At 37.4% G+C, this 20,149-nt stretch overlaps 1 protein-coding gene across 2 annotated transcripts in view; it reads left to right on the forward strand.

The window, feature by feature from the left end:
- Positions 1 to 20,149, forward strand: part of POLR3B (RNA polymerase III subunit B) — an 81,997-nt gene that overhangs the window by 24,692 nt on the left and 37,156 nt on the right. For both annotated transcript variants that reach the window (XM_055710668.1, XM_055710667.1), the window contains exons 13-19: positions 4,779 to 4,940; positions 8,244 to 8,444; positions 9,502 to 9,664; positions 11,642 to 11,795; positions 13,802 to 13,876; positions 14,658 to 14,756; positions 19,186 to 19,313. In XM_055710668.1, the coding sequence (XP_055566643.1) occupies positions 4,779 to 4,940; positions 8,244 to 8,444; positions 9,502 to 9,664; positions 11,642 to 11,795; positions 13,802 to 13,876; positions 14,658 to 14,756; positions 19,186 to 19,313 (982 nt within the window). The remainder of the gene's footprint in view (positions 1 to 4,778; positions 4,941 to 8,243; positions 8,445 to 9,501; positions 9,665 to 11,641; positions 11,796 to 13,801; positions 13,877 to 14,657; positions 14,757 to 19,185; positions 19,314 to 20,149) is intronic.

Here is a 20,149-nt window from a genome sequence, read left to right on the forward strand (position 1 = left end):
AAAGGAACTGCTTAGTTACCATGGCATGGATTTTTCCTTGCCATGCGTGGTTATTTGATTAACCAGTTTAGATTATGATGGGGCTTCTTTGCTGTGCTCTGTATTAACTTAAGTTGGGGTTTTGGCAGTCAGTATCATCTTGTGTTACTGATCGTGCAGCAGAAGTTCAGACAAGTATACGTAATGCACCAGGTTGGAGAAGCTATGCATTTCTGCTCCCCACATCATTCGTATTGGGATTTCTGTTGCAGCACATGTAACAATATCCATTCTTTTTTGTTCATATCCAGTGGGAATTCTCATCTTACTGTACTTTTTTAAGATGTGTGCTTGCATGTTGTCTCATATTCCTGTGCTCTTTCCCACCCTGCCTTGTCCTCCATGCACACATGTGAACACACACAGAGCACGCAATCATTTCAGAATAAAACCATGCACTTTGCTTCCTAGGTTTCTGAAGAAACTAAGACAACACTCTTGAACACACTCTTAAGCACAAATACAAGGGAAAAATACTCTTAACCTGTTAGGAAAAAAAATAATCTTTCTTCAAATTAATATGTTTACTGTTCGTCAGACTTGTGTGCTGAAGCAGAACATATTTCTAAAGTGTAAGGAGTAGTAAAAAAGAATGCACAATATTCTAATGGTTCTAATGTGCTGTAATGTTGCTGTATTTCAGTATGACAGTCAGTAATTAGTTGTTGCTTTGTCATCGTATTGTTCTTATTTAAGTGTATTGAAGGAGTAGTTTGATTTTCCCTAATATTTTTAGAGACAGAAAGTAGAGCAGGTAAAAAGTTTTCTACAAGCTGTAATAAAAAGGTGTCTGCTCACACAGATGTTAAAGTAATTTTAAATTAACTGGGAAGAGGTTTTAAATGTAGAGGATCATCATAACAAAGCCAATACATATTTTTTCTACGTCAAGGGGAACTGTGCAGAGGGGGTTGTAGCACTTGATTAAGAGTAGTTCTGGCTCCCTTGTGATATTTTAAAAGCTCATTTCAGGCTGAACACTTGAATTCCTCTCTGCCACATTATTGGTGTAATATTAATTTGATTGGACAGAATATAAAGTCTTGAGATTTTTTTTGCCAGTTTGAGTTTAGCTAAAGTTTGTGTGGATAAAATGGTTGGTGGTTTGTTGGGGGTTTTTTTGTTTGTTTTTTTTTTTAATGCCAGCATGTTCCTGGAATAAAAATCCTGTTGATTTAAAATTTGAATAAAGAAAAAAAAAAGATTCCCATGCGAGGAGAAAAACATAGCAGTCTAAACAATGTAAAGACATAAAAGGCATTGTGTTTATAAAAATGTGTGAAAACAATAGCTGCTAATTTCACACCCCACGGGACAAGAGAGTATGAAATGTGCTTTAGCTTTAGATAACAGAGTTGTATCCACTAGCCAAGCTGGTTTACAGAGCTTTCTCTTAGTCTTTCTGCCACTAGAGGCTTGGTAGGCCAGGTGCCAGCTGAGGTGTTAGCAAAACCTACCGATTTCAGGCTTAATCTTTTCACCTACCTTTTCTCTTTCCTTAATGTGTTCATTATTTGCTAAGCATTACTCTGTTCTTTGTCCTCGGGATTTTTTTGTTGTTGTTGTTTCTAATGCAGCTTGCTTTGTATGGGTGAGATATGGAACAGCACCAAAATCCGGCACCCTGGAAAGCAAGGGATTTCTACCCTGTGACAAAAGAATACCGCCTTGACTTCAGAGATTGCCTAATCCCAGCTGTTCTGATAATATAATTAAGGCTGCCTAATGTCTTTAATTTTGCAACCAGTTTGTGTGAAAGGGAGAATTTGGCACTCCACAGGCTTAAACGCTAAATAGCAATCTCAAGGCACCTAATTAGAATTCTCTGACATTAAGCTAATTGGTGAAACTGTATTTCAGCAGCTTAAGTTCTTTATTAATTTTTCTTAGGATTTTCAATGAAAATCAATTGATGAGCTGTCAGTATTTTATTTTTTTTCTTAAATATAATTTGCTGTTTAGTGCTCTTGTCTGAAGCGGGCTGAAAGGCCCTGGACTAACTATGAAATCCATTGAATATTATCATTGGCATTCCATCCTTTTTCTTTAATCTCTTGCTCTTGACCTAAATAATGTGGTTATTGTGAGATTCTGCTTTGCCAGATAGTCAGAGCTCTGACAGACCTAGAGTCTGTGAGTGAAATTAGCAAAGTATGATGCTTTTCAGACTGGCAAATAGTAGGAAGTTGGTGTATTTGGGGTGTAATTTACTTTATTACTTCAGAGAAGAGGAAGGATGGTGTGGCTTTATAATGCCTATGGTGTGTGGAATTAGGGGATTTTTGCAATTTTATGATCAAGAAATCAAATGTGAAAGTATTTTCAGAGTAAATTTTTTTAAATGTTCTGTTAATGTTTTGCTAAATGTTTGTCCTGCTTAAACCTGTTGAGGTCAAATGTATACCATGATTGATTTCAAAGCGTCTAGTTCTTATTTGACAGGACTATCAGACGTCTTAAAACTGTGCACATTACTTCCTTTTACTTTTCCCCTACTTTTGAAATACTTCCCTCGTAGTCTAGTTTTTGGAGACTCCAGTGGGTTTTCCTTCCTAATATGATGCTGCATAAAAGTTGCTTTTATTTCTGATGGAAATCTGATTTAAATGAGTTGTGTCATTGCAGGTGAGTTGCAGGTGACTGGGTTTTTTATGACAGGGTGTCACCTTGAAAATGTTAATGGTACTACAACAATCAGGAAGGGAAAGAGCCTCTGTAACACCTTTTCGTGCCAAGTGAGGTCTAAAATATCCCTGCTTAACCAGTTTTCAGCAAAACTTCTCTGTCCAGATTGGAAATAGGATTCCATTTTTGTCAAGGGTTAGCATACAGCATGTGTTATCGCTGTGGTTTTACAATTTAGTGACTGATCACTAAATATTCCTTATGTCTTGTGGAGTAGACTGTCAAAAATGATCCAGTCTTGCTCTCCATGAAGACCAGTGGGAGCATTTTATTGCAAATCAGATCTCCATCTTGAGTTTCCAGGTGCTATTTGTTGCTTTTATTCTAAAATGCATTTGTGATGCCAGTGAAAAAGGAAGCTTATAATTTATTTAGCTGCTTTATAGTGTCATTTGCCAAATGCTGTAGTCATCTCAGCTGGGGTATGTAGGTAGAGGAAAGTAAGCGAAAGCTAGTGGTCCAACCCAGTGAGAGAGGCATGAGTCGTTTGCTTTCTTCTTTCCAGAAGGTGAGGAAAAGTTTGGACTATGATGGAAACAGTTGAAATTCAGTTTAATTCTGTACATACAGAAATTAAATTGTGCAACTGACTCCAGAATGTCTTAGCTTGTGGTAGCTGAATACCTAGCTTGTTCAGCCCTACAATGCTTTGTACACTGGGAACCACCATTTCTGGCATTGGTAGCTGCTGCATTTTTATTTCTTTTGACACTTGGAGCTGCTGTAAAATAGAGTCCCAGGACAAGACTGCCAGGCTTTAGAATTGACACTGCTTGCTTGCAAGCTAATCATCGTGAACACTTAAAATGTATCATGTAAAGCAGATTTAAATGTTTTGGGAAGCTATTAGTGTCTGCAAGGAGAGGTTGAGCAAACGGCAGAAGCAAAGCTTGGATTGGAGAACAAAAAAAGTCAGGTCACAAACTTTGGTCACCTTTTCATTTTATGGCTATTTTAAGAGCTAGAAGTAATTAGTGTAGATATGCAGGAAATAATTGGTTTAAATTGCAGCACTTTGAAGGGTTGTATTGCTGGGCTTTTTCCAGTTCAGCTGTGTTACGAAGCTCCTTTGCTTAAGCTGTAGATTTATTTTTTTTGTTTGTTTGTTGTTTTTTTTTAAGGGAGAGATGTGGAAGATCATTGCACTTTCCAGATAGTATCGCTTGTAGAAAGGGATGTCAGATGTTGAACCAGGTGGACTTTCTGTGAGTGTAATTGGTTTTCCATAGCTTCTGATTGGCAGAAGGTAGCAGGATGAAAGTGTATATCTGAGGAAGTTGTCTACATAACCTGAGATGTCTTGCCAGCTGTCAAGAGCACAGATTGCTTCTGAGCCCCTAATAAAGTCTCTTTAGTTCTGCTTGTCCAGAAGCAATGTTAACTGTGCACCTTTTTTGCGTCAGTCTGGTTTTCCACACTGTGCACTGCTTCCAAACTCTGTGCTGCTGAGTTGCTTCCCCTAACGGCCACTGACAGTCACTTAAGTGTCTCTCTTGTCTGTTTTAGTAGCTCCTGGGAAGGGGCACTTTAAATAGCCTTTTTCACTTTTAATAGTAAAATATCTCAAGGTAACTGCTCACTGAACTGCTTTACTGCAGTTATTCCATCCAGTATTAGAATAGAAGCTGGTCTTGCCTCCAAATCTTGTGTGTAATTCAAGGTTGTACATTTAGGGTATTAAATCTTTAAAAGAGTTTGTGATTTTAGGAAGGAAGTAGATCAGCAGATTAGGGAAAACAGTTAGTAAAAGGATAGCACAGAGATGGATGGGTGTGCTAAGATATTGTGAAGGAAGAATTAGAGCAAACCAAAAAGAACGTAGACCATTCTACTTAATTTGCTTTATGTTATAATTTCTCCAATACTGCACTCTAATAAGGAAAAAAAACTCATGAGAAAAATACCATTTGAGAAACAGAGAGGGTATTTTTTAACTTAGAAGAAACATAACGGTAGAAGTATTAAATGTGTCCCTGTCACCCATGTGTCCCCCATTTCCCAGTTCTGGAAAAGTATAATTTTTTTCCCTTAATCCAATTGGTTTGTATTTCCAGCTTCTTTCTCTTCTGTTTGAAGATTTGTTCAAAAAATTTAACTCTGAACTGAAAAAGATTGCTGACCAAGTAATCCCAAAGCAACGTGCAGCTCAGTTTGATGTAGTGAAGCATATGCGTCAAGACCAAATTACCAATGGCATGGTCAATGCCATCTCCACTGTAAGTATTTTTGTTTTCATTTTAGTAGGTAAAGTTTTTCCACCAGAGTGAATGATGCAAATGTGTAAATTTTCTTCTGATGACTCTACTATCTTTGGTTGTAAAAACAAATCTATTTAACATTCTTTATAGATTAAAATTGCAAAAGTCTGTCATGAGCAGGACTTTTGGAATTCACTGAAGGATCATTAATCATCAAATCAAACCACTTTTTATTTCACCATTTATTTCAAAGTTTTATTGTGTGAGAAGCAATGGTAGAAAAAACCACATTTAAAATAGCGATCACGTTTGTATTTATCCAACTTGCTGTCTTCTAGGTTCTGTTTGACTATCTGGCTCATGCTATTTTTTATTATCTGGCTTTAGCTAGGGTCATATTACATCGTATGTCCAAAAGGTGGTTTAAAAACATCAGGAAAACATCATGAACAGAAGACCCACCATCAGGGGGTGGGGGTGGGTAGGCAAAAAAAAACCAAAAAAAAGCCAACTCTAAAAAGGGAAGCTGAATTTTGAGCTCTTTAAGGGCGGTGCCTTTTTATTCATATGAAGTTGCTAGTATGAGCAAATTTGCAGCATAGAAATTAGTGCTTCTCTGCTAATGATACTGAACTGTTTAACAGGGAAAACTGCTACATGCTGTATAATAAAAAAAAAAAAAACCAACATAATTAAGCCTTAAATATTTGTCTTGGCTAGGTTTTAGCCTGTGTCTGCCTTCTCCTAAACAGATATTTTCATTTTTTCCAGCAGAGAACAAAAATACAATTACTAACTTTGTCTCTTACATCACACATCTGCAAGAACAATTTGTGAGGTGGTTCCTGAAATCTAGCTACTGGCTTGTAAATGACTTTGAAATCCATTATTTTTTTTAAGAAATTAGATTAGTCTAAGTATTTTAGTAGCTGGTAAAAGTTACGCAACTTAATTTTTAATCTTTGGAACTCTTGAGGGGGCTTTTCTGCCTAGCATGAAACTGAGGATTTTCTTCAGTTCTTGTGAACAAAATTAACTCCACAAATTGCATCCAAAACCACTACCAGTCTGTTACTTAAAAACCCCAGTGTTAAAGCTTATCACTATTTAATTTTATGAGTGCCCCAAATGTAGTTAAATCTCTTCAGTGCACGTAACCAAAACAATTGACGGATTTGTTTCTCTAAATGCTAGTGCTTTCTTCTAGCCAGTGCCAGTTTTTCCATTTGGACTGACAGAGATAAATCTGCAAACTATTCAGTATGTATTGTAAAGTCTTCCTTCTTCCACTGTCTTTGGACTTTTTTTTTACTGCCACATAAGCAGTTAAACACCATCTGCTCTTAAGCATTGAAAATAATTTCTCAGGAACAATGCCCAGTGCATACTATTCAAGAGATTAAGCAAATACCATAAAAATCATTCTTGGAAACAACAATCTCCAATTTCACCAGAATGCTTCAATGATAGTCTCAAAGAGCATTGAATAACTCAGTGGATTCATAATTACACCAGTAGCATGCAAAAGAATTCACAGCACTACTGCATTAACTGTACAGTGATGTTCAGTGATATTCGCTGTAGGTCATCTTTTTACCCTGAAAAAGACCAGAAGAGAGGGTAGGTCAGGCAGCAATGCCACAGGCCTAATAGACATTTCAGTGTCTGCAGAATCATCTGATGCCACTTAAGGAACAACTTTCAGGTCATTCATATTCATTCATAACTTCCTGCTCAGTAGGAAGTTACCTGCTGGGGATGGTCTCACAACAGCTGTGGCCCCAGTCTGGGTTTTTGGACAACATTTAAAGGAGTCAGTCTGTCACATCCAAAGCACAAAGAATTTTTCATATTATTTCTTCAGGCAGTGTTTCTACCTCCCCTTTCCTCCAGTCTTTGAGATTTCAGTCTTCAGGGCAGTGAAGAAGAAACCACATGCTAGTTTAGACTACAGGTGCAATCATTTCTAGTGTGAGGAAAAAGTACTCATTTATTGTATTCTTCCACTTATTCTGATAACTCCTGGTCTTTAAAGAATGAAATGGTTAGCAAGTGAACCCTTCCTGAGAAGGTTGAGTGAGTGGACAGGTTTCTTTTGACTGACTTACTGTTGGTATTATGACTTCCCACTTTCTGTAACAAGGAAAAAAGGGAAGTTCTGCAGACTGTTTGGTGGTCTCTCCAGTAGAAGCAAATAGCAAAATCATTCGGATGAATGGTCGTTCCTTGCTGTTCATCATAAAATGGAATTGTGCTGTTAATGTATAAATAAAGAAGCCAAGCAAATCGCCCTCTAAAAGAATTTCAGTGCAGTACAGCAGGTGAGCTTCAAATTTTTGGGTAGCGTTGGTGAGCTGAGTTTATCAAAAAGGCTATAGGAATTAGCTGAAGGCAGTCCTTGGGGAAACCATTACTTTTGAGATCTTCGTTGCCGTCGGACTGACTAGTAGCATGGTGGCTGGGATAAATAGTAGTAATTGGGACAGAAACTTGGTCTATCCACTGACTCATGTGCTGGGAGCTGTATATGGAGTAGATGTTATGAAGCCAAAATTGTAGCACCAAATTTCAAGATCTTCCAGTAGAGATTATTAAATCTGCTTGGCATGGAAACATAATTGTGTCCTAGAACATTCTCTGAACTCCTCTGTTCTCCTAATTAAAACCACAAGTGATACTGCCTGTGACAGTCATGAAACATGAAACCTCTGACGTATGTATGGATCTTGCATTTCATATTTGATGTAATCTTACCAGAGAAGTTGGAGAGACCACACTCTTTGGTGAGAAGACAAATCAGTGAGTCTTTTCCCTCTGGATTCCAAAACAAAAGGCTTCATGGAAGTACAGGTAGCTTTGATGTCAGACTTCTCCAGCTTAAATGCCTGTGTTTCCTACAAAAATAACAAAGCACAAAAAAGGCAGAGCTGAAAGTTTGTGGGATCTATTGTAAAAGTGTATTTCACTCAAAATACTTTTTTTTAGTTTGAAAATACTCAAAAACATCTATAATGGGAGAACAGAAAATAATTTAGCTAAATTTGAGTATTGATTTACCTGTGAGGGACACATGATGAAGAATCTTTGTGTGATTGACTAAGTATCCTCTTGTCTGAAAGAGCAGTTCTTTTGTTTCAACTTTTTTTAGTACTTAGTTACAAGTATGTTATAACTAGTAGTTCATGTGCAGATAGATAATTGGAAAGTTGTTCTATATAAATGCAAAGCTTCTCATTCTAAGTACTGAAAAAAGACATGTATTGTCAAGACTACGGAAGGATAAACTGCAATAACTTTTGAAACGTTCATTTTATTCTACAGGGAAATTGGTCTCTGAAGAGATTCAAAATGGACCGCCAAGGCGTGACACAAGTATTGTCCCGCTTGTCTTATATATCTGCTCTGGGAATGATGACTAGAATCTCTTCTCAGTTTGAAAAGACAAGGAAAGTGAGTGGTCCTCGATCACTACAGCCATCTCAGTGGGGGATGCTCTGCCCATCTGACACTCCTGAAGGAGAGGTGAGGAACTTACATTTTGCTTTCAGTAGTTCTTGTCCCGAGAAATGGAGGCATAGGTGATTCTCCATAAGAGGAAGAAGTCTGATGAGGATGTTTCTGGAGAGAAAAAATATCCTCAGACTGATAACACAACTTCTATGTCTTCTCACATCCCATCCATTTACATCCTGATCCTCCTTACTAAATTGCCTTTTTTCTCCTACCTCAGTGGAGTGGCTGGAAACTTTTCAGAAATAATTTGGCTGTATGAGAATGACATGGGGGCTCCCATTTTTGCATCAGAGCTACTTGTTCTCTTTTGATCAGAGCAGAAAGAGAGGAGTCCTAAACTCTTATCCCTTTGTTCAGTAATAGATGTTCTGCTTTGAAGTTGCAGCATCAACCTGCAATTTTTCTAGAAACAGGTATTATTACTATAGAAATGGCTTTAGCCTTTAGCTTGAGGAAGAGAAACACCTTTGTATGTTTTGCTTTTAAGACATCAGCTATTTTAACCAAATGATTGATGCTGTCTTTTTCTTTGTTTTCCTTTTTTTCTTTTATTTCGTAAAGAGAAAGTACTGGAGGAACTCTGAACTTGCTGGCATAAACACATAGTCAATATGAGCTAGTTATCATTAAGCAGCTGAAATAAAATTGCACTGTATAAGATATGTGGATATTTTCCATTGTTAGAATTTGTGTTAGAACATACAGGATATCTAGCAAATCGGTAAATATACTGATTTCATATTTCTATTACGCTTCTAAGTTGCTGTTGCTTTGAAGAGAGAAATATAGGGTTATACATGGTTGGTTAACTTGAGAACTACAACTTCATTGCCTATAGTTTTATTAGTTTGTAAATGCTAAAACATTACATTTCAACCTGATACAGAAAATTCTTCCTTTCTTCCCTCCTCATTTTCAGTGTAGTTAATTTGTTTCATTTCTTTCCCTTTATCCTTCTGACTTTTTTTTTTTTTTTGTTCTTAAGTATGGTTTTTGGAAGAAAAAGATAAGTATAGTATTAATACTTTGGAATAAAATGGATAAAAGATGTATTTTTTTATTTTAGGCATGCGGTTTGGTTAAAAACCTTGCCCTCATGACTCACATTACTACGGATATGGAAGATGGCCCAATTATTAAATTAGCCAGTAATCTTGGAGTTGAAGACGTCAACTTGCTCTGTGGTGAAGAACTTTCATATCCAAATGTGTTCCTTGTTTTCCTTAATGGTATGTTACTTTTCAGCAGTCTTGACTCTGATCTGTTGCTGATAGAGAGTTAGGCTTCAGAAATCCTCCAGCAATTTTTGGAGCAGTCAACTGCAGATGCCATTCTCCACATGTAGATAATTCCATCTGTAAATATTTTGATAGGGTCAGGCAGAGTAGGCAGGCCAGGTGATGGCCCTTAGTTGTCTTAAGCTGTGTCCTTAGAACTCTGCTTGCAGATGTGTGTAGTTGGGAAATTGAAGCTTGCTCAAATTTCAGTACTGTTTTGAAGTACGTTGCATAAATAAGTACAAAAATATGTACGTTCTATTACAGATTTGTTTGGTTTTTTCAGGTGCTCACTGAATGAGGTACCATTCATAAATACTTCTAAAAGAGAATAACACTGCTAAATTTGTAATAAGTTAAGTTTACGAATTCAGAGCTTCATTCACAGAAATTATTTAATTTTAATGTAATCTTTACGTATTTATATATATATTCATGCAAGTTCCTTTAAAAACAGGAAGGAAACATCACTTGTTTGCAAAGTTTAGCAATGCTGTTCTCTTCAAAACTACCTTTTAAAGGGCAACTTGCTTTGTGAATGATGAGAAAAAATTAGACCTCAGAAAATAGGCCTCTTTGTTAAAGGGGTGATTTGGTGTATGTGCTTTGCATCGGCACACTTATGTTCCTTTTACAATTGATCTTTCAGTGTTTCTAAATCAACAGGTACTGTGATATCAGATTCCAAAATACTGATGTTTTAAAAACTACAGCTGTGATTTAAAAATTGCCTTTGTCAACAGCATCCACTTCCAGGGACTAGCATTTAATGTCTGTCACCATGAATAAATTCTCCATTTACCTTTGAATTAAACAGCAGTTGTTCTTCAATCCTGTCTTTTACCAGCAAGTTGAAAGTAGCACTTGCCCAAACTGTTTTCTTTTGCTGTGCTTTTCTGTAGCAGTATGTTAAAAATAAGGTTCAGTGAAACTACGTGCACTCTCTTCCATCTTGTTATATGGTCCAAAGGGGAATGCATAACAGAAATACTGGACTTCCTTCACAAATTTGGCCTGTAGTATGGAACAAGATAGTTACGCTCCCAAATGTCAATGATCTAGTATTAAGTGAGGCAAAACAATTTACTTTCAATCTACTACTGTGGGTTTAGTTCATAAAAAAATTTCAGGCTTGTGGATGGCTGACTTGATTCTGATTTAAACTTCTGACCTGAGAGGGCAGAAAATCTGTTAAGTACAAATCCTTTAAGCTATAAAGACCTTTTTATTGTCTTAGAAACTCCCTAAACTGTCATGCTTTGTTTCCTCCTTCAAAGTTTTGTTTAAAATGATACCATACTTAGGGGTTTTTTAATATATATTAAAATTGCTTTGGTCAGCTGACTCTTTAAATTAATTTTACTCTCTTGTTTGTTCATCATGCATCAGAATACTTATGTATGTGCTAAAGTGCCCTGCTAAGATAGCAATAGCTTGTTGAGCTAAGTTCCTGAAGGAGGAATTCTAGTGCTGTTGTGAGTGATCACATATATAAAAAATACCAGGTCTTTCTAAAATTTCTGACAAGGCAGCAGGACAGTTCCTGGATCTGTTCTTGGAAACCTTGGATCCATTTCAGTACAGGTGAAACTGCAGGCTTCAGGAGTATTGTTTTCTTGTACACTAATTGGTGAATGGGCATCTGAGCAGAAACATATTTGAAGATGGCTGGATGAAGCATGCCATTTGTCTTATGAAGCTATTTAGAGGCAAATAGATGACCTGTGAAATTCTGACACTTTTTTTAATGTTTACTAAGAGAAAAAAAGAGCCAATTCTTACTCATGTCAGAAAAGGGAAATTTTATGATAATTTATTATTTGCTGGAAGTAGGACGTACTTCTGTACATGCTAGATATGATCAGAATTTGTAAGTAGGGTTTTGGATATGCAAAGAATGCACTATGAATTTATTCACTTTCTGAATAGGTAACATCCTTGGTGTCATACGTGATCATCAGAAATTAGTAAACACATTTCGGATAATGCGTCGAGCGGGTTATATCAATGAATTTGTTTCCATCTCTACAAATCTTTCTGACAGATGTGTCTACATTTCCTCTGATGGAGGGAGGCTGTGCAGGTAAACATCTTGTCAGAATTATCTCAGTCGTGAACTTACTATAAACACTGTTTTATTCACTGTCAATACACTGGGCTGACTTTCACAAGTACAGATTTAAGCAAATTCAGTAGGGCTTGAGCATCTCTTTTCTCCTTAAGTAGCCCTCATTCAAAACAGGCAGATTTGAGAAACATAATATATAGTCATGCAACTTTTTTTTAAAAAAAGCCCAAATAAATCCATTTTATCTGTGAACAAAAGTAAAACCAAAATATTTCTTCTATCTTCTTTGAAAAAAAAAAAAAGAGGGGGGTGATGCTAAAGTCAACCTGATTGGCAACTCTAGTAACATCTGATGTCCTTGGAGTTTTTTTTTTTTTTACTTCCTGTGAAGTGAGAAACAAGCAGCCACTTGCCTGATATCCCATGGGTATGATATCACATTTTAGAATGAGAAGTTACTCTTTGTCTTCAAGGGCCTTTACTTCTGATGCAAAACTTCTTCAGGCATGTATACCTCTTTGCTATAATACCAAGAAGTATGTCTCACAATTTTGGTTTATTCCATTGCTTATCCTTAAGTAGATAGGGAATTCAATAAACCTGTAAGGAAGGTCTCTACCTTGAGATGCTTGTGCTGTGTATTAGACAGAGGGAGTGCCTGTATAACAGTCATGTCACAGAGGAAAGGAAAAATAATTGGGTGGCTAAAATGAGAAAGAGTGGAACGTAACAAGATTCTGAAACAGAAAATCAGGTTGATTTTATAGTAAAGGCTAGAGACTCCAGTAAAATTATGGCAGCACTGTGATAGACTGTTTGCAAGTAAAACATCTCCCGGCCCAAGTAATTAGCCTAAAGAACAAGATATAAAAGATGAACAAAGCAGAGATTGAGAGAGGCAGAATGAGTTAATAAAGATATGCATATTTTAGCATTGACTAGCTGCGTGCATATTTTGTGCGTACTTCAAAGAAACAGCAGTCACAACTACAGCTGGCATTTCATTGTGTTCATTAGTTGAATCTCAGAGCATGTCGAATGCAGTTTGAGCTGGAGGCTCCAAAATAGTACATGTATAAACCATCAGCTAATCGTATCTGGTCAAGAGATCCAGAGTAGAGGCATATTCAGTGGCTGAGAAATCACTTTTCCAGTCAGGCCTAATATCGGCCATTCTGCAGGTTTGGAGATGCAGCAAAACTTCTGATCTGTAAAACAAAGACAAGTGAATCATGTGGATTTCCAGGAGTTTACCAAGTTTGCTTTGTGGCACCCCCCACTCTGTGATTGTTCAGATACCCCTATTAACCGTTTAAAAGTACTCATTAGTCTTCAAACAGTTATTTAGACTTCAGAGTGGAGTCTGCAAGTATAGTGTAGCTATTTGCTGCTCTTTATCAGAGCAGCTTGTCCAAATAGCAACAGCCCTTGACGTTTCATTCTTGCATGCCATCCTTTGTGTCAGTGTTTTTGTGTGGTAAGGAAGCCTTCAGAGATCCATGTGCTGTTGAAATTTATGGATTCATCCGAGGTCACCCACAGTAAATACCTGTACTTTGCATCACATAAGTAACAGCAAAATACATTCTTGCATGTGGACACTTGAGCAAAAAGTGTTCGCTCAGTGTTGTATGAAATCCTTGCAATATCCGTAGAACTTAATGCTGTTCTTAGCTTTGTAGATTGAGAAATCTTCACTCTTATAAAACTATCAACAAAATGTGTAGGTAAGACATAAAAAGTTAGTTTAAAGATTCAGGGGGGGGGGGAAGAGAGGGCTTCCTCCTCAAAACTGAAGTCTTAATTTTTCTTGCACGCTTTTTGGGTACTTCATAGACAATATGCCAGTGCAGGATAATCTGTGTATCAAACCAAGGTCTGAATAATTAATTGTATTTATGTGGCTATATCAGTTAAAAGTGCATAAGTTTTAAAAGTGGTTTATAAAATAGGTTGTGTGTAGGCAGGGTTCTTACTATGAGTTAAGTATTTGCTATGATAATTTTTTTGTTTAATTGTAGACCCTACATAATTGTAAAGAAGCAAAAACCTGCAGTTACAAACAAACATATGGAAGAACTTGCTCAGGGATACAGGTACACGATTCAAGTAAACCATATTCATCTTCGCTAAGTAAATACTGTGTGGAAATATGTCCATCAGTCAGTATTTCACAATCTTTGGGTTAGCTGTGTAGAGGAGAAGTCTACTCTCTCTATAAATTAATAGTCAGCGTATTGGAGGTTTTCTGTTTAATGTCAAATTAAGTCTGCTGTTGTTATTTTGTTACTGCTATGAAATTTGGTCGTTATGCAGAATAAATATATCTCACAGACTCATCTTTCTGCAAGTGGAAGGTCTGAGGCACTACCATCCTTCTCCTGACTGAAGAATCAAACACTTTGAAGGAATATCAACTTGACCACCTTAAACTGGGCGCATTCAGAATTAGTTTTGAAACTTTTGAAACTTTGCAAATTCTTAGTTTGAGTGTTTAAAAAACCCACTTTCACAAAAGCGTTTAAATTTAGCTTTAACTAAATGTTGGGAAACCATCACAAAAACTTACTAGATTACCCTTATATTTGCCTACGTATATAGTGATGATGAGTACATACAGGAAGATTTTATTTAGTAGTTCAAATAAGTAACATTGGCCAGTCAGACTGCGTGAAGCAGTGAATGGGCAAGGGGATTAATTTAAAAAAATAGCTTTCTTTAAATATGTAAAGTGTGCAGAACTTTTCATGTAGAAGTATTTCTGTAGTTTAACTTCTGCACATTACATTCCTTCAATAGATGTATTATGTAGTTTTATTCTTGCAAAAATTTAAGAAAAGGCAGTACTTCTAGTGTAATCTTTCAATTTAATTGTAGGAATTTTGAAGACTTCTTGCATGAAGGCCTCGTTGAATATTTGGATGTGAATGAAGAAAATGACTGTAACATTGCACTATATGAACATACAATTAATAAGTAAGTATGCACTCAGACTAAACACTAGTACAGGAAAAACTTTCATAGGGTGATTCTCTGAAATGCAAGTGTGTTGATAATGTTACTGTTTCCACATATGCATACTGTTCCCATGCTAATGGTTGAAACAACTCCAGATGAAAGCTAAAGAAAGAAATCTGTTTACAACATTCAAAAGTATTCATGGGACAGTTAGAAAAAAAATTATTTAGCTTTTGGGTTTGGGGAGATCTGTTCCTGCTTCTAACTCTCAAAACCATGATGTACTCAAAGGTATATCCTTTTTTTCTCTGGATGTGGCTTTTTTTTGTTCTAATCATTGGGCTGCTCATCGTAATTTGACACAATAGGAATCCAGAAGGCAAATCGTTCCATGTGTTAAATGATGATCTTAGCACATCCTGACAGTCATTTGGAAAATCTCTCACGGCTGTAGTGGGACCCTAGACAACCAGTTTGCCTTTGACTTTTGGAAGTATAATAGGCCCTGATACAAATGTCTGGATCATTCCGTGAATTCTTTACCACATATGTTAAACCTATTTCTGGTATGTGATCTTCATTTAGAAAGTGTGGTGGTTTGATCCTGGTTGAATGCCACGTGCCCACCAAAACCACTCTATCACTCCTCTCCTCAACCAGGCAGGGGAGAGAAAATAGAACAAGAGGCTCATGAGTCAAGATAAGGACAAAGAGATCACTCAGCGATTACTGTCACAAGCAAAACAGATTCGACTTGGGGAAAATTAGTTTGATTTATTACCACTCAAATCAGAAAAACATCTTCCCCCCCACCTCTCCCTTCTTCCTGTGCTTAACTTAATTCCTGATTCCTCTGTCCTCCCCCAAAGCAGCACAGAGGAATGGGGAGTGGGCATTATGGTCAGTTCATTGTTTCTGCTGCTCCTTCCTTCTCACAGTCTTCCCCTGCTCCAATGTGGGGTCCCTCCCACAGGAGACAGTCCTCCACAAACTTCTCCAACGTGAGTCCTTCCCACAGGCTGCAGTTCTTCATGAACTGCTCTGGCGTGGGTCCCTTCCATGGGGTGCAGTCCTTCAGGAACGGACTGCTGCAGCATGGGTCACAAGTCCTGCCTGTTGTGTGCTTCAGTGTGGGCGTCCCACGGGTCACAGCTTCCTCAGGCACCCACCTGCTGTGGCATCTGAATATCTGGCTGTGGATATCTGCTCCACTGTGGACCTCCATGGGCTGCAGGGGTGCAGCCTGTCTCACCATGATCTTCACCTGGAGCACCTCCTCCCTTCCATCTTCGCTGACCTTGATGTCTGCAGAATTGTTGCTCTCAATAGTTTCACTCCTGTCTCTTGCTGGCACAGATTATTTTTTTCCCCCCTTCTTAATATGCTATCGCAGAAGTGCTACCACTGTCACTGATTAACTCTGCCTTGGCCCGTGGTGGGTCTGTCTTGGAGCCGGCTGGCATTGGCTTCATTGGACGTGGGGGAAGCTTCTGGCATCTCCTCACAGAAGCCACTTTGTAGCCACCCCCCCAGTACCAAAACCTTGCCATGCAAGCCCACTACAGAAAGATTTCCAGATATGTTGTGTTTTCCACGTATCTGAAGGACCTGGTGCTTTTTTTTCCCCCTCTGTCTTGTCGCTGTGATTAAAGAGCCCACTTTAAAAGAAGGATTCTTTTAGATTCTTAAGTCCTCCTATCTTTCCACATTTTAATGTTTCTCCGACAATATCCTGTCAACTGAAGGCTGCATATAAGATGTTAGAAGTTATCTCTGTGAAATGTTTGATCAGTAGATTTACATAGAAAATGCATTTTCTAAATATTCTGTCCTGGTCAAGTACTCCTGGAAGACAACAGAAATACATAATTGATTTCAGTGGAGCTGGGTGACACCTTTAGTTGTCTTTAACCTTTACCAGATAAAATGCATTAACTCTGCTAATTAAATTGTATTGCTCCTGGCCAAGCTTTTAAAGACTTTATCACTTTAAGAAATTACTCTTGCATGCTCTTGGCTGGCTTCTGCATACATAAGCAAAGAAGAGCACACAAAATTGCTGTCATTCGTGCCAAAATTAAGTAACTTCCACAAAGCACCAGAACTGAAAAGTTTAAGTTACAGGACATGTGATTCAGCTAGGAAGATTAATGGCAGTGTATCACATGAAATCACGATTTAGTCAAAAAATAGGAGATGGTAACCTTCTGATGGACTAGTGTGAGGAAATGACTCCACAATAACTGCCAAAAAGCTTAGGAGACTCTTGTGGTGTCCATCAACTTGTTTTGAGTTTAGCTTCAGTGCTTGTAGTTAGTGCCATAAGTATCTGAGCTTGCACCATGTGAGCACATTGCTCCTTGTGTTTAGTAATGATATTCCCTACATCTTGAGTAGTTGATGTGTGTACCCCCTTTCCCCAGCTGATCATGTTGCATTTTAAATGGTGTGACCATGTTGGTACAACTTGTTCTGGTAATACAACTGATATAATCCACCATTGTGAAGTATTCAATTAACATTCCTGCTTTTGTAATGTAGGCTTCTTTTAGCTACAGTATCCTCTCTTTACCTTTCCAATCCAGTTAGGTGGGTTTTTTATTGGTGTATTTGACTCTATGTAATGTGTTCACTTTCTGCCTTACACATCTGTAACCGATTTTCAAACTCACTAGGTTGTCTTCCTTTCTTGGGCTCTTTTCTGGCAGTAGCATTTTGACTTGCAGAATTTGAACTGCTGTGTGAAGTTTGAAGGCCTCTCATCAGAGCACTATGGAATACTTTCTAAGCCTCTAGGATTTGTGTATGTTGCATCTTCTTTGGTTGAAATGGGATTGACTTCTATGGAAAATACTTGTGTTGAATACCCTATCTGAAAATGTATATATGTAGTTCCATGCTCTAGTACTTTCTGAAGAAATTAGCTAACTTTGCTATCAGTAAGTCTTAAGCCTCTTGTTTTATTATTTGAGAAGAGTCAGCAGTTCTGTAAAGTTCTACAGAATGGGGGAGCAGTCTGTGCTTGAAGTTTGCTAGCAGCTCTTGAGAGCATTTTGCAATTACTTGACTGCAATTGGGATTCTACCATTTGCATTTTCTTAAGACAGGCTTCAATTAACATAGCTGCTTTTTATCAAGTGGAGAAAAATAGTGGCTATCCTCTTGCCAGCAGGTTATTTTTAGGTGCTTCAACCATATCTGTGGTTTATAGATGGATAATTTCACTAGGCTTGTTCCTCAGGGTTTCCAGATTTGTTTTGGTTTTCATATTTCATTTTTTCCAGTAGCACATACATTGTTTCTGTAAGTTCATCTTCAGTCTGTATGTACTTGTGGGTAATTCCTCAGCCTTTTTGAGCTTGTGATGCTTTGCCATCTTTTGAGTGTTGTCATAATAGAGATTGTTCCAATCACTTCCTTTGCAAGGTCTTAAAGTTTAGTAATCAAATTAATTTAACCAATTAATAAGAGTCTTCCAAGAGAAGGCAGACATTAAGGATGGGATTTTCAGAATGCAGTGGGTTTAAGTGTGTGGGAGAAGCAATGTATGCCTAAACCCAAGCTCTGTGTAATAATTCCAGAATACCATGAAAGATATGATTTGGATAGGTTTAGTTATAATTTCTTTATTTCAAAATTTCCCATTTCCTAGTTACTTATCTTGATTTAAATTCAGATCTGCTCTAGCAAAACTTTATTGTACACTCCATCTTTAGCTATTAGCCACTCCATTTGCTCCCAGTGCATGCTATGATATAATTGTTTTTGTTGAGCATGAACTTCCTCCTCTGAAGCCTCATGCCAGGTAGAATGAATTTTGCTATCTCTGTCTTTATTGCTTGTCCTTGTCTTTTTACTTCTCATCAGTACTGTCTTTTAACAACATAATCATTTCCAAAATATTTGCAGAGCTTTTCAAATAGTGTTTTATTATGCCATATCACCTATGGCACTGGATCTGTTTTGGGCATGTTTTGCCTCTAACTGATGTTCTATAACTGACCTTGGAAAACTAAAACTACACTTTTATGTTTTTTTCTATACCTAAATCTGTCTTGCTCTTCCTTCTTCCACCTCCCCAGTGGATTTCCAGATCTCTGAGATCAGTAATTTGATGTGGAGGACTCTCGTTACGTGAGAAGACATTCCTTAGGGCAGTTTGGGTCTTACTGTATAAACTGATGTTTTACTGTCTTACTGAGCTCCCTCAGGTTGTTGTTATCTGGAGGCTTTTTCTCCATGATGGAAATTCATAAACCCTTATTTATTTCTTCTTCATTTCTTTTCATGTGGAAACTCTTAATGAATCCATATTTTGAGGTCCTACTGACTTACATTTTCCTGAACAGAATTCAACTGAAGTATTATGAGATACTACTAAATTAAATAAAGTCTAGTTAAGATGTTAGTTTACAAGCCAGCTATAACTGGTACTCTTTCTTTTAAGAGATACAACGCATTTGGAGATTGAGCCTTTCACACTTCTTGGTGTCTGTGCTGGCCTGATTCCATATCCTCACCACAACCAGTCCCCAAGAAACACTTACCAGTGTGCCATGGGGAAACAAGCAATGGGTAAGACTTTTTTTTATTCAATATTGAAGCTATGTAGCAGAATTGACAAAACAGAGAAATACTTTCTTACCTAGTTCACATAAAAGCTTTGCTAGGAAGAGGAAAAGAGCACTTTAGCTCTGAGAGAGAAAGAATTTACCTCTGAAAGCTGAAAAAATTAAAAGGCAGAAGATACCAGTCAGTTTTACTTAATGGAGACCATATCTGCAGGACTTAATACTTAAAACAAAAATTGAAGAAACTGCGGCACTGTTGCTTTTTTGATGATTCTCAAAAAAACCCAACATGACTTTAAAGTTTTCAGTGTAGCTGCAGGATTGGCAGAGTGGGGTGGTTTTAGGCTGCAATGTGCTGTGTGTTTTCAGACAGAGTTAAAAAGTACTCACAAAGAGAGAGAGAACACGGAGAGAGAAGAATTTTCCTGAATAGTTGAGTAGGTGCCCTATAAATAAATAAATAAATAAATAGTTACATTGACATTAGAGACTAAGAGGAATCAAAATGTGAAAAAAAAATGCTTAGTTACTTGAATACTTTCTGCAGCTGTGGTATAGATTTGGGGCTTTTTCTGTTTTGGATATTGAGGGCAAGTATCAGCTTCTCAGGAAGACAACTGAAACAAAATTAATTTCATGATCACTTAGTTCTCTTTACAAATGTGATAGCTAGTCATTAAAAACCATCCATTTTGTAAATTTGCTGTTGTGGGTGATTGACACTAGGTATGTCCTTATCCTTCCTTTAATACACAGCTAAACTAGCATTAAAGCATCCAAGTCATATGGCCCATGATCAAGGCAGAGCTGAGTCCCAAGAACCTGACCAGTAGCACATCA

The sequence above is a fragment of the Falco cherrug genome, chromosome 5 (assembly GCF_023634085.1).
Source record: "Falco cherrug isolate bFalChe1 chromosome 5, bFalChe1.pri, whole genome shotgun sequence".
Lineage (NCBI taxonomy): Eukaryota > Metazoa > Chordata > Aves > Falconiformes > Falconidae > Falco > Falco cherrug.